The 14774-nt window shown below is 41.7% G+C and overlaps 1 protein-coding gene across 1 annotated transcript in view; it reads left to right on the top strand.

The window, feature by feature from the left end:
• ankdd1a (ankyrin repeat and death domain containing 1A) overlaps positions 1–14774 on the top strand; it is a 53822-nt gene that overhangs the window by 3238 nt on the left and 35810 nt on the right. The window contains exon 2 of the mRNA XM_045708863.1: positions 828–931. Coding sequence (XP_045564819.1) covers positions 828–931 — 104 coding nt within the window. The remainder of the gene's footprint in view (positions 1–827; positions 932–14774) is intronic.

Raw genomic sequence — 14774 nt, 5'->3', positions numbered from 1 at the left:
ATGGTGACCAGTGAGATATACCTGCTGGAGCGCGTGCTACGAGTGGGTGCTGCTATGGTGACCAGTGAGATATACCTGCTGGAGCGTGTGCTACGAGTGGGTGCTGCTATGGTGACCAGTGAGATATACCTGCTGGAGCGTGTGCTACGAGTGGGTGCTGCTATGGTGACCAGTGAGATATACCTGCTGGAGCGCATGCTATGAGTGGGTGCTGCTATGGTGACCAGTGAGATATACCTGCTGGAGCGCGTGCTACGAGTGGGTGCTGCTATGGTGACCAGTGAGATATACCTGCTGGAGCGCGTGCTACGAGTGGGTGCTGCTATGGTGAACCCTGATGCAACAACAGAGAGTCTTTTCTGCACCCCACAAAATTATGGCACTATGGTTGTGTGAATGCTTTTGTGTAGACAAACTGTCCGTTGGATCACAAAATAAATATCATCTGTATCACAACCACTGCTCATATGTGCTTATAACAAGTTATAATGCATTATACCTGCAGGATTTAAGTAAAGTATTAACAGTAGTTTATAGTGAAGGGAACAGGCCTTGTTTATTTTACCTTTATTTAACTACGCAAGTCATTTAAGAACAAATTCTTATTTTCAATGACATCCTAGGAACAGTAGGTTAACTGCTTTGTTCAGGGGAGAATGACAGATTTTTACCTTGTCAGCTCGGGGATTTGATCTTGCAACCTTGCAGTTACTAGTCCAATGCTCTAACCACTAGGCTACCTGCCACCTCCTTGTGAACAGAGATAGAGCCTGATGCTTGTTCCTGTTTCTCCCTTCCTCCTTCCCATGGCCCATGTCTGTCCACAGTGCTCCGGTCGGAGAAGGAATTCCACGATGCAGCCAAGAGGAACGACACAGACAAAATGCGGGAGCTGATGAAGAAAGGAGTGGACATCAAGGCCAAAAACAAAGTGAGTGCATGTACGGGATTGGAGAGCATACACACACATACACACATGAACACACTTACACACAATAGTTTACCACTGTCAATTGAATATGGGATGCTATGCTTGTTTTTCATGATAATGACTATTGTTGTGTTGAAACCTGACTGAAAGTGAGTTCACAAGAACTTCTACTAATTCCACAAAAAACTTCTACTAAGCTATACTAATTCCCATTAGTAAACCACAGTGCAAATACCCAGGAAGGATTTGATCTGACAGAGTCAATGCCAGTCAGTCAGTCAGTGCCACACTGCCACTGCCAACGCTTTAGCAGCTGTAGCTTTGTTCCTGCCGTTTGTGCTTTTAAGAAAAGGAAACCAGCATCTTGTTGTCCCAGGAAAAGGATATGACCCGGATTTCACCTCCCTGTGGTGAAATAACACCCTCCGACTTGTTTCTCTTGGCTAGCATGGCTCAAGGTTTCACCGCTAGGTCGTTAACTGTTTCTCACTCTATGTTCTTGCAAATAAGTTGCATAATAAAAGTGTTTAGGTTTTTTTGCAGTAAAATATAGCATGCAACTTATGTTTTCTTCTCTGTGTCTTGATGAACTGAATTACACTGCAGGGATCATTAAAGTATGAAGCTGTCTATGTGGTTATATAGTGGGAGTATCTTAACCTAGACTTTACATAACCTTTCATAGCTGTTACTGTATCTGTTCCAGTGGAAAGGGAAAGAGCTTTTGTCTACCTCAAGCTTCTTTATCTGCATGTGCACGTCCACTGCAGATTAACCACCTTTCATACCTACATTACTGTTGTGTTTTATTTCATTCTGATTCTGATTCAGAACACTTTATTGTCCTACATTGGGCGATATGGTTTGTAAAACAACAATATGAAAGAACAGCTACACACTAAAAACACATCAAAAGCATTTCACCATCCCTCCATCTGTTCTGCTGTTGTTACTCTCTCTCCTCTCTATCATGTTGTTTCTCTCTCTCCTCTCTATCATGTTGTTTCTCTCTCCTCTCTATCATGTTGTTTCTCTCTCCTCTCTCCATGTTGTTTAAGGTAGTTATTATGAGCGACCCTCTCAGTAGCCTCCACTGGTGGGTTTAAGGTATATATGAGCCTTCTAGCAGCTTCACTGGCGTAGTTAAGGGTAGTTATTATGAGCCATCCTCTCCTATACCTCAGTGGTTGCACTATTCTGACTTCAGGTAATGCTCAATGTACTGTTTGATGTAGGCTCTGATAATGTTGTGACTAGTACAAGCATATAATCCTCCAGGATAGACAGATCTAGGTCAGTCTCAACCTGTCTGTCATCAATGTCTCATAAGAGAAACCAGCGTCTGTAGTCATAAAGAGTCTCAGAGTAAGATGGCTGATCTAGGACCAGTTCCCCCTGCCCATATAATCATATTAATGTGTGATTAAAGGACGAAACTGATCCTAGCACTAAGACGCTCCATGAATACAGTAGGAAGACCACACAGAACAATCATAGTTATCAATATAGAAACAGTTCAGTCGGCGCTCAAATGTTTGCCATATCCAGTATGTTGTGTACACAAAGTGAGAATGTAGTGTGAGATTTCTACATCGATGTTTTCCCCAATGTTGATTTAACCGTTAATAAGTTCCTGGGAGGTGAAACGACAGGCAGCTATGGCTCTTTTATTTATTTCACCTTTATTTAACCAGGTAGGCTAGTTGAGAACAAGTTCTCATTTGCAACTGCGACCTGGCCAAGATAAAGCATAGCAGTTCGACACATACAACAACACAGAGTTACACATGGAATAAACAAAACATACAGTCAATAATACGTAGAACAAAGAAAACAAAAGTCTATATACAGTGAGTGCAAATGAGGTAAGTTAAGGAGTTAAGGCAATAAAATAGGCCATGGTGGCGAAGTAATTACAATATAGCAATTAAACACTGGAATGGTAAATGTGCAGAACATGAACGTTCAAGCAGAGATACTGGGGTGCAAAGGAGCAAGATAAATAAATACAGTATGGGGATGAGGTAGATAGATGGGCTGTTTACAGATGAGCTACGTACAGGTGCAGTGATCTGTGAGCTGCTCTGACAGCTGGTGCTTAAAGTTAGTGAGGGAGATATGAGTCTCCAGCTCAGTGATTTTTGCAGTTCGTTCCAGTCATTGGCAGCAGAGAACTGGAAGGAAAGGCAACCAAAGGAGGAATTGGCTTTGGGGGTGACCACAGAGATATACCTGCTGGAGCGCGTGCTACGAGTGGGTGCTGCTATGGTGACCAGTGAGATATACCTGCTGGGCGCGTGCTGCACAGTGAGGGGTGCTGCTATGGTGACCAGTGAGATATACCTGCTGGAGCGCGTGCTACGAGTGGGTGCTGCTATGGTGACCAGTGAGATATACCTGCTGGAGCGCGTGTCTACGAGTGGGTGCTGCTATGGTGACCAGTGAGATATACCTGCTGGAGCGCGTGCTACGAGTGGGTGCTGCTATGGTGACCAGTGAGATATACCTGCTGGAGCGCGTGCTACGAGTGGGTGCTGCTATGGTGACCAGTGAGATATACCTGCTGGAGCGCGTGCTACGAGTGGAGTGCTGCTATGGTGACCAGTGAGATATACCTGCTGGAGCGCGTGCTACGAGTGGGTGCTGCTATGGTGACCAGTGAGATATACCTGCTGGAGCGCGTGCTACGAGTGGGTGCTGCTATGGTGACCAGTGAGATATACCTGCTGGAGCGCGTGCTACGAGTGGGTGCTGCTATGGTGACCAGTGAGATATACCTGCTGGAGCGCGTGCTACGAGTGGGTGCTGCTATGGTGACCAGTGAGATATACCTGCTGGAGCGCGTGCTACGAGTGGGTGCTGCTATGGTGACCAGTGAGATGCTGCTATGTATACCTGCTGGAGCGTGTGCTCGAGTGGGTGCTGCTATGGTGACCAGTGAGATATACCTGCTGGAGCGCATGCTATGAGTGGGTGCTGCTACGGTGACCAGTGAGATATACCTGCTGGAGCGCGTGCTACAGTGGGTGCTGCTATGGTGACCAGTGAGATATGCCTGCTGGAGCGCGTGCTACGAGTGGGTGCTGCTATGGTGAACCCTGATGCAACAACAGAGAGTCTTTTCTGCACCCCACAAAATTATGGCACTATGGTTGTGTGAATGCTTTGTGTAGACAAACTGTCCGTTGGATCACAAAATAAATATCATCTGTATCACAACCACTGCTCATATGTGCTTATAACAAGTTATAAAGCATTATACCTGCAGGATTTAAGTAAAGTATTAACAGTAGTTTATAGTGAAGGGAACAGGCCTTGTTTATTTTACCTTTATTTAACTACGCAAGTCATTTAAGAACAAATTCTTATTTTCAATGACATCCTAGGAACAGTAGGTTAACTGCTTTGTTCAGGGGAGAATGACAGATTTTTACCTTGTCAGCTCGGGATTTGATCTTGCAACCTTGCAGTTACTAGTCCAATGCTCTAACCACTAGGCTACCTGCCACCTCCTTGTGAACAGAGATAGAGCCTGATGCTTGTTCCTGTTTCTCCCTTCCTCCTTCCCATGGCCCATGTCTGTCCACAGTGCTCCGGTCGGAGAAGGAATTCCACGATGCAGCCAAGAGGAACGACACAGACAAAATGCGGGAGCTGATGAAGAAAGGAGTGGACATCAAGGCCAAAAACAAAGTGAGTGCGAGTACGGGATTGGAGAGCATACACACACATACACACATGAACACACTTACACACAATAGTTTACCACTGTCAATTGAATATGGGATGCTATGCTTGTTTTTCATGATAATGACTATTGTTGTGTTGAAACCTGACTGAAAGTGAGTTCACAAGAACTTCTACTAATTCCACAAAAAACTTCTACTAAGCTATACTAATTCCCATTAGTAAACCACAGTGCAAATACCCAGGAAGGATTTGATCTGACAGAGTCAATGCCAGTCAGTCAGTCAGTGCCACACTGCCACTGCCAACGCTTTAGCAGCTGTAGCTTTGTTCCTGCCGTTTGTGCTTTTAAGAAAAGGAAACCAGCATCTTGTTGTCCCAGGAAAAGGATATGACCCGGATTTCACCTCCCTGTGGTGAAATAACACCCTCCGACTTGTTTCTCTTGGCTAGCATGGCTCAAGGTTTCACCGCTAGGTCGTTAACTGTTTCTCACTCTATGTTCTTGCAAATAAGTTGCATAATAAAAGTGTTTAGGTTTTTTTGCAGTAAAATATAGCATGCAACTTATGTTTTCTTCTCTGTGTCTTGATGAACTGAATTACACTGCAGGGATCATTAAAGTATGAAGCTGTCTATGTGGTTATATAGTGGGAGTATCTTAACCTAGACTTTACATAACCTTTCATAGCTGTTACTGTATCTGTTCCAGTGGAAAGGGAAAGAGCTTTGTCTACCTCAAGCTTCTTTATCTGCATGTGCACGTCCACTGCAGATTAACCACCTTTCATACCTACATTACTGTTGTGTTTTATTTCATTCTGATTCTGATTCAGAACACTTTATTGTCCTACATTGGGCGATATGGTTTGTAAAACAACAATATGAAAGAACAGCTACACACTAAAAACACATCAAAAGCATTTCACCATCCCTCCATCTGTTCTGCTGTTGTTACTCTCTCTCCTCTCTATCATGTTGTTTCTCTCTCTCCTCTCTATCATGTTGTTTCTCTCTCTCCTCTCTATCATGTTTATCTCTCCTCTCTATCATGTTGTTTATCTCTCCTCTCTATCATGTTGTTTCTCTCTCCTCTCTATCATGTTGTTTCTCTCTCCTCTCTATCATGTTGTTTCTCTCTCTCCTCTCTATCATGTTGTTTCTCTCTCCTCTCTATCATGTTGTTTCTCTCTCTCCTCTCTATCATGTTGTTTCTCTCTCCTCTCTATCATGTTGTTTCTCTCTCCTCTCTATCATGTTGTTTCTCTCTCTCCTCTCTATCATGTTGTTTCTCTCTCTCCTCTCTATCATGTTGTTTCTCTCTCCTCTCTATCATGTTGTTTCTCTCTCCTCTCTATCATGTTGTTTCTCTCTCCTCTCTATCATGTTGTTTCTCTCTCCTCTCTATCATGTTGTTTTCTCTCTCCTCTCTATCATGTTGTTTCTCTCTCCTCTCTATCATGTTGTTTCTCTCTCCTCTCTATCATGTTGTTTCTCTCTCCTCTCTATCATGTTGTTTCTCTCTCCTCTCTATCATGTTGTTTCTCTCTCTCCTCTCTATCATGTTGTTTCTCTCTCTCCTCTCTATCATGTTGTTTCTCTCTCTCTCTCTATCATGTTGTTTCTCTCTCCTCTCTATCATGTTGTTTCTCTCTCCTCTCTATCATGTTGTTTCTCTCTCCTCTCTATCATGTTGTTTCTTCTCTCCTCTCTATCATGTTGTTTCTCTCTCCTCTCTATCATGTTGTTTCTCTCTCTCCTCTCTATCATGTTGTTTCTCTCTCTCCTCTCTATCATGTTGTTTCTCTCTCTCCTCTCTATCATGTTGTTTCTCTCTCTCCTCTCTATCATGTTGTTTCTCTCTCCTCTCTATCATGTTGTTTCTCTCTCTCCTCTCTATCATGTTGTTTCTCTCTCCTCTCTATCATGTTGTTTCTCTCTCTCCTCTCTATCATGTTGTTTCTCTCTCTCTCTCTATCATGTTGTTTTCTCTCTCCTCTCTATCATGTTGTTTCTCTCTCCTCTCTATCATGTTGTTTCTCTCTCTCCTCTCTATCATGTTGTTTCTCTCTCTCCTCTCTATCATGTTGTTTCTCTCTCTCCTCTCTATCATGTTGTTTCTCTCTCTCCTCTCTATCATGTTGTTTCTCTCTCCTCTCTATCATGTTGTTTCTCTCTCTCCTCTCTATCATGTTGTTTCTCTCTCTCCTCTCTATCATGTTGTTTCTCTCTCCTCTCTATCATGTTGTTTCTCTCTCCTCTCTATCATGTTGTTTCTCTCTCTCCTCTCTATCATGTTGTTTCTCTCTCCTCTCTATCATGTTGTTTCTCTCTCCTCTCTATCATGTTTGTTTTCTCTCTCCTCTCTATCATGTTGTTTCTCTCTCCTCTCTATCATGTTGTTTCTCTCTCCTCTCTATCATGTTGTTCTCTCTCCTCTCTATCATGTTGTTTCTCTCTCCTCTCTATCATGTTGTTTCTCTCTCCTCTCTATCATGTTGTTTTCTCTCTCCTCTCTATCATGTTGTTTCTCTCTCTCCTCTCTATCATGTTGTTTCTCTCTCCTCTCTATCATGTTGTTTTCTCTCTCCTCTCTATCATGTTGTTTCTCTCTCCTCTCTATCATGTTGTTTCTCTCTCCTCTCTATCATGTTGTTTCTCTCTCCTCTCTATCATGTTGTTTCTCTCTCCTCTCTATCATGTTGTTTCTCTCTCCTCTCTATCATGTTGTTTCTCTCTCTCCTCTCTATCATGTTGTTTCTCTCTCCTCTCTATCATGTTGTTTCTCTCTCCTCTCTATCATGTTGTTTCTCTCTCCTCTCTATCATGTTGTTTCTCTCTCCTCTCTATCATGTTGTTTCTCTCTCCTCTCTATCATGTTGTTTCTCTCCTCCTCTCTATCATGTTGTTTCTCTCTCCTCTCTCTATCATGTTGTTTCTCTCTCTCCTCTCTATCATGTTGTTTCTCTCTCTCCTCTCTATCATGTTGTTTCTCTCTCCTCTCTATCATGTTGTTTCTCTCTCCCTCTCTATCATGTTGTTTCTCTCTCTCCTCTCTATCATGTTGTTTCTCTCTCTCCTCTCTATCATGTTGTTTCTCTCTCTCCTCTCTATCATGTTGTTTCTCTCTCTCCTCTCTATCATGTTGTTTCTCTCTCCTCTCTATCATGTTGTTTCTCTCTCCTCTCTATCATGTTGTTTCTCTCTCCTCTCTATCATGTTGTTTCTCTCTCCTCTCTATCATGTTGTTTCTCTCTCCTCTCTATCATGTTGTTTCTCTCTCCTCTCTATCATGTTGTTTCTCTCTCCTCTCTATCATGTTGTTTCTCTCTCTCCTCTCTATCATGTTGTTTCTCTCTCTCCTCTCTATCATGTTGTTTCTCTCTCTCCTCTCTATCATGTTGTTTCTCTCTCTCCTCTCTATCATGTTGTTTCTCTCTCCTCTCTATCATGTTGTTTCTCTCTCTCCTCTCTATCATGTTGTTTCTCTCTCTCCTCTCTATCATGTTGTTTCTCTCTCCTCTCTATCATGTTGTTTCTCTCTCCTCTCTATCATGTTGTTTCTCTCTCCTCTCTATCATGTTGTTTCTCTCCTCTCTATCATGTTGTTTCTCTCTCCTCTCTATCATGTTGTTTCTCTCTCCTCTCTATCATGTTGTTTCTCTCTCTCCTCTCTATCATGTTGTTTCTCTCTCTCCTCTCTATCATGTTGTTTCTCTCTCCTCTCTATCATGTTGTTTCTCTCTCCTCTCTATCATGTTGTTTCTCTCTCTCCTCTCTATCATGTTGTTTTCTCTCTCCTCTCTATCATGTTGTTTCTCTCTCCTCTCTATCATGTTGTTTCTCTCTCTCCTCTCTATCATGTTGTTTCTCTCTCTCCTCTCTATCATGTTGTTTCTCTCTCCTCTCTATCATGTTGTTTCTCTCTCCTCTCTCTATCATGTTGTTTCTCTCTCCTCTCTATCATGTTGTTTCTCTCTCTCCTCTCTATCATGTTGTTTCTCTCTCTCCTCTCTATCATGTTGTTTCTCTCTCCTCTCTATCATGTTGTTTCTCTCCTCTCTCTATCATGTTGTTTCTCTCTCCTCTCTATCATGTTGTTTCTCTCTCCTCTCTATCATGTTGTTTCTCTCTCCTCTCTATCATGTTGTTTCTCTCTCTCCTCTCTATCATGTTGTTTCTCTCTCTCCTCTCTATCATGTTGTTTCTCTCTCCTCTCTATCATGTTGTTTCTCTCTCCTCTCTATCATGTTGTTTCTCTCTCTCCTCTCTATCATGTTGTTTCTCTCTCCTCTCTATCATGTTGTTTCTCTCTCCTCTCTATCATGTTGTTTCTCTCTCCTCTCTATCATGTTGTTTCTCTCTCCTCTCTATCATGTTGTTTCTCTCTCTCCTCTCTATCATGTTGTTTCTCTCTCTCCTCTCTATCATGTTGTTTCTCTCTCTCCTCTCTATCATGTTGTTTCTCTCTCCTCTCTATCATGTTGTTTCTCTCTCTCCTCTCTATCATGTTGTTTCTCTCTCTCTCTCTATCATGTTGTTTCTCTCTCCTCTCTATCATGTTGTTTCTCTCTCCTCTCTATCATGTTGTTTCTCTCTCTCCTCTCTATCATGTTGTTTCTCTCTCTCCTCTCTATCATGTTGTTTCTCTCTCCTCTCTATCATGTTGTTTCTCTCTCTCCTCTCTATCATGTTGTTTCTCTCTCTCCTCTCTATCATGTTGTTTCTCTCTCCTCTCTATCATGTTGTTTCTCTCTCCTCTCTATCATGTTGTTTCTCTCTCCTCTCTATCATGTTGTTTCTCTCTCTCCTCTCTATCATGTTGTTTCTCTCTCTCCTCTCTATCATGTTGTTTCTCTCTCTCCTCTCTATCATGTTGTTTCTCTCTCCCTCTCTATCATGTTGTTTCTCTCTCCTCTCTATCATGTTGTTTCTCTCTCTCCTCTCTATCATGTTGTTTCTCTCTCCTCTCTATCATGTTGTTTCTCTCTCTCCTCTCTATCATGTTGTTTCTCTCTCCTCTCTATCATGTTGTTTCTCTCCTCTCTATCATGTTGTTTCTCTCTCTCCTCTCTATCATGTTGTTTCTCTCTCCTCTCTATCATGTTGTTCTCTCTCTCCTCTCTATCATGTTGTTTCTCTCTCTCCTCTCTATCATGTTGTTTTCTCTCTCCTCTCTATCATGTTGTTTCTCTCTCCTCTCTATCATGTTGTTTCTCTCTCTCCTCTCTATCATGTTGTTTCTCTCTCCCTCTCTATCATGTTGTTTCTCTCTCTCTCTCTATCATGTTGTTTCTCTCTCCTCTCTATCATGTTGTTTCTCTCTCCTCTCTATCATGTTGTTTCTCTCTCTCCTCTCTATCATGTTGTTTCTCTCTCTCCTCTCTATCATGTTGTTTCTCTCTCCTCTCTATCATGTTGTTTCTCTCTCCTCTCTATCATGTTGTTTCTCTCTCTCCTCTCTATCATGTTGTTTCTCTCTCCTCTCTATCATGTTGTTTCTCTCTCTCCTCTCTATCATGTTGTTTCTCTCTCTCCTCTCTATCATGTTGTTTCTCTCTCCTCTCTATCATGTTGTTTTCTCTCTCCTCTCTATCATGTTGTTTCTCTCTCTCCTCTCTATCATGTTGTTTCTCTCTCCTCTCTATCATGTTGTTTCTCTCTCTCCTCTCTATCATGTTGTTTCTCTCTCCTCTCTATCATGTTGTTTCTCTCTCCTCTCTATCATGTTGTTTCTCTCTCCTCTCTATCATGTTGTTTCTCTCTCCTCTCTATCATGTTGTTTTCTCTCTCCTCTCTATCATGTTGTTTCTCTCTCCTCTCTATCATGTTGTTCTCTCTCTCCTCTCTATCATGTTGTTTCTCTCTCCTCTCTATCATGTTGTTTCTCTCTCCTCTCTATCATGTTGTTTCTCTCTCTCTCTCTATCATGTTTGTTTCTCTCTCCTCTCTATCATGTTGTTTCTCTCTCCTCTCTATCATGTTGTTTCTCTCTCCTCTCTATCATGTTGTTTCTCTCTCCTCTCTATCATGTTGTTTTCTCTCTCCTCTCTATCATGTTGTTTCTCTCTCTCTCTCTATCATGTTGTTTCTCTCTCCTCTCTATCATGTTGTTTCTCTCTCCTCTCTATCATGTTGTTTCTCTCTCTCTCTCTATCATGTTGTTTCTCTCTCCTCTCTATCATGTTGTTTCTCCTCTCCTCTCTATCATGTTGTTTTCTCTCTCCTCTCTATCATGTTGTTTCTCTCTCTCCTCTCTATCATGTTGTTTCTCTCTCCTCTCTATCATGTTGTTTCTCTCTCCTCTCTATCATGTTGTTTCTCTCTCTCCTCTCTATCATGTTGTTTCTCTCTCTCCTCTCTATCATGTTTGTTTCTCTCTCCTCTCTATCATGTTGTTTCTCTCTCCTCTCTATCATGTTGTTTCTCTCTCCTCTCTATCATGTTGTTTCTCTCTCCTCTCTATCATGTTGTTTCTCTCTCCTCTCTATCATGTTGTTTCTCTCTCCTCTCTATCATGTTGTTTCTCTCTCTCCTCTCTATCATGTTGTTTCTCTCTCCTCTCTATCATGTTGTTTCTCTCTCCTCTCTATCATGTTGTTTCTCTCTCTCCTCTCTATCATGTTGTTTCTCTCTCCTCTCTATCATGTTGTTTCTCTCTCTCCTCTCTATCATGTTGTTCTCTCTCTCCTCTCTATCATGTTGTTTCTCTCTCCTCTCTATCATGTTGTTTCTCTCTCCTCTCTATCATGTTGTTTCTCTCTCTCCTCTCTATCATGTTGTTTCTCTCTCCTCTCTATCATGTTGTTTCTCTCTCCTCTCTATCATGTTGTTTCTCTCTCTCCTCTCTATCATGTTGTTTCTCTCTCCTCTCTATCATGTTGTTTCTCTCTCTCTCCTCTCTATCATGTTGTTTCTCTCTCTCCTCTCTATCATGTTGTTTCTCTCTCTCCTCTCTATCATGTTGTTTCTCTCTCTCCTCTCTATCATGTTGTTTCTCTCTCTCCTCTCTATCATGTTGTTTCTCTCTCCTCTCTATCATGTTGTTTCTCTCTCCTCTCTATCATGTTGTTTCTCTCTCCTCTCTATCATGTTGTTTCTCTCTCCTCTCTATCATGTTGTTTCTCTCTCCTCTCTATCATGTTGTTTCTCTCTCCTCTCTATCATGTTGTTTCTCTCTCCTCTCTATCATGTTGTTTCTCTCTCTCCTCTCTATCATGTTGTTTCTCTCTCCTCTCTATCATGTTGTTTCTCTCTCCTCTCTATCATGTTGTTTCTCTCTCCTCTCTATCATGTTGTTTCTCTCTCCTCTCTATCATGTTGTTTCTCTCTCTCCTCTCTATCATGTTGTTTCTCTCTCCTCTCTATCATGTTTGTTTCTCTCTCCTCTCTATCATGTTGTTTCTCTCTCCTCTCTATCATGTTGTTTCTCTCTCTCCTCTCTATCATGTTGTTTCTCTCTCCTCTCTATCATGTTGTTTCTCTCTCCTCTCTATCATGTTTGTTTCTCTCTCCTCTCTATCATGTTGTTTCTCTCTCTCCTCTCTATCATGTTGTTTCTCTCTCCTCTCTATCATGTTGTTTCTCTCTCCTCTCTATCATGTTGTTTCTCTCTCCTCCTCTCTATCATGTTGTTTCTCTCTCCTCTCTATCATGTTGTTTCTCTCTCTCCTCTCTATCATGTTGTTTCTCTCTCTCCTCTCTATCATGTTGTTTCTCTCTCTCCTCTCTATCATGTTGTTTCTCTCTCCTCTCTATCATGTTGTTTCTCTCTCTCCTCTCTATCATGTTGTTTCTCTCTCTCTCTCTATCATGTTGTTTCTCTCTCTCCTCTCTATCATGTTGTTTCTCTCTCTCCTCTCTATCATGTTGTTTCTCTCTCTCCTCTCTATCATGTTGTTTCTCTCTCTCCTCTCTATCATGTTTGTTTCTCTCTCTCCTCTCTATCATGTTGTTTCTCTCTCCTCTCTATCATGTTGTTTCTCTCTCCTCTCTATCATGTTGTTTCTCTCTCCTCTCTATCATGTTGTTTCTCTCTCCTCTCTATCATGTTGTTTCTCTCTCCTCTCTATCATGTTGTTTCTCTCTCCTCTCTATCATGTTGTTTCTCTCTCCTCTCTATCATGTTGTTTCTCTCTCTCCTCTCTATCATGTTGTTTCTCTCTCCTCTCTATCATGTTGTTTCTCTCTCCTCTCTATCATGTTGTTTCTCTCTCCTCTCTATCATGTTGTTTCTCTCTCCTCTCTATCATGTTGTTTCTCTCTCCTCTCTATCATGTTGTTTCTCTCTCCTCTCTATCATGTTGTTTCTCTCTCTCCTCTCTATCATGTTGTTTCTCTCTCCTCTCTATCATGTTGTTTCTCTCTCCTCTCTATCATGTTGTTTCTCTCTCCTCTCTATCATGTTGTTTCTCTCTCTCCTCTCTATCATGTTGTTTCTCTCTCCTCTCTATCATGTTGTTTCTCTCTCCTCTCTATCATGTTGTTTCTCTCTCTCCTCTCTATCATGTTGTTTCTCTCTCTCCTCTCTATCATGTTGTTTCTCTCTCCTCTCTATCATGTTGTTTCTCTCTCCTCTCTATCATGTTGTTTCTCTCTCCTCTCTATCATGTTGTTTCTCTCTCCTCTCTATCATGTTGTTTCTCTCTCTCCTCTCTATCATGTTGTTTCTCTCTCCTCTCTATCATGTTGTTTCTCTCTCTCCTCTCTATCATGTTGTTTCTCTCTCCTCTCTATCATGTTGTTTTCTCTCTCCTCTCTATCATGTTGTTTCTCTCTCCTCTCTATCATGTTGTTTCTCTCTCTCCTCTCTATCATGTTGTTTCTCTCTCCTCTCTATCATGTTGTTTCTCTCTCCTCTCTATCATGTTGTTCTCTCTCTCCTCTCTATCATGTTGTTTCTCTCTCCTCTCTATCATGTTGTTTCTCTCTCCTCTCTATCATGTTGTTTCTCTCTCCTCTCTATCATGTTGTTTCTCTCTCCTCTCTATCATGTTGTCTCTCTCTCCTCTCTATCATGTTGTTTCTCTCTCCTCTCTATCATGTTGTTTCTCTCTCCTCTCTATCATGTTGTTTCTCTCTCCTCTCTATCATGTTGTTTCTCTCTCCTCTCTATCATGTTGTTTCTCTCTCCTCTCTATCATGTTGTTTCTCTCTCTCCTCTCTATCATGTTGTTTCTCTCTCCTCTCTATCATGTTGTTTCTCTCTCCTCTCTATCATGTTGTTTCTCTCTCCTCTCTATCATGTTGTTTCTCTCTCTCCTCTCTATCATGTTTGTTTCTCTCTCCTCTCTATCATGTTGTTTCTCTCTCTCCTCTCTATCATGTTGTTTCTCTCTCTCCTCTCTATCATGTTGTTTTCTCTCTCCTCTCTATCATGTTGTTTCTCTCTCCTCTCTATCATGTTGTTTCTCTCTCCTCTCTATCATGTTGTTTCTCTCTCTCCTCTCTATCATGTTGTTTCTCTCTCCTCTCTTCATGTTGTTTCTCTCTCTCCTCTCTATCATGTTGTTTCTCTCTCCTCTCTATCATGTTGTTTTCTCTCTCCTCTCTATCATGTTGTTTCTCTCTCTCTCTCTATCATGTTGTTTCTCTCTCTCCTCTCTATCATGTTGTTTCTCTCTCCTCTCTATCATGTTGTTTCTCTCTCCTCTCTATCATGTTGTTTCTCTCTCCTCTCTATCATGTTGTTTCTCTCTCCTCTCTATCATGTTGTTTCTCTCTCCTCTCTATCATGTTGTTTTCTCTCTCCTCTCTATCATGTTTGTTTCTCTCTCCTCTCTATCATGTTGTTTCTCTCTCTCCTCTCTATCATGTTGTTTCTCTCTCCTCTCTATCATGTTGTTTCTCTCTCTCCTCTCTATCATGTTGTTTCTCTCTCTCCTCTCTATCATGTTGTTTCTCTCTCCTCTCTATCATGTTGTTTTCTCTCTCCTCTCTATCATGTTGTTTCTCTCTCCTCTCTATCATGTTGTTTCTCTCTCCTCTCTATCATGTTGTTTCTCTCCTCTCTATCATGTTGTTTCTCTCTCCTCTCTATCATGTTGTTTCTCTCTCTCCTCTCTATCATGTTGTTTCTCTCTCCTCTCTATCATGTTGTTTCTCTCTCCTCTCTATCATGTTGTTTCTCTCTCCTCTCTATCATGTTGTTTCTCTC

Source organism: Salmo salar, chromosome ssa26 (assembly GCF_905237065.1).
Source record: "Salmo salar chromosome ssa26, Ssal_v3.1, whole genome shotgun sequence".
Classification (NCBI taxonomy): domain Eukaryota; kingdom Metazoa; phylum Chordata; class Actinopteri; order Salmoniformes; family Salmonidae; genus Salmo; species Salmo salar.
This window is presented reverse-complemented; position numbering and strand designations above follow the sequence as displayed.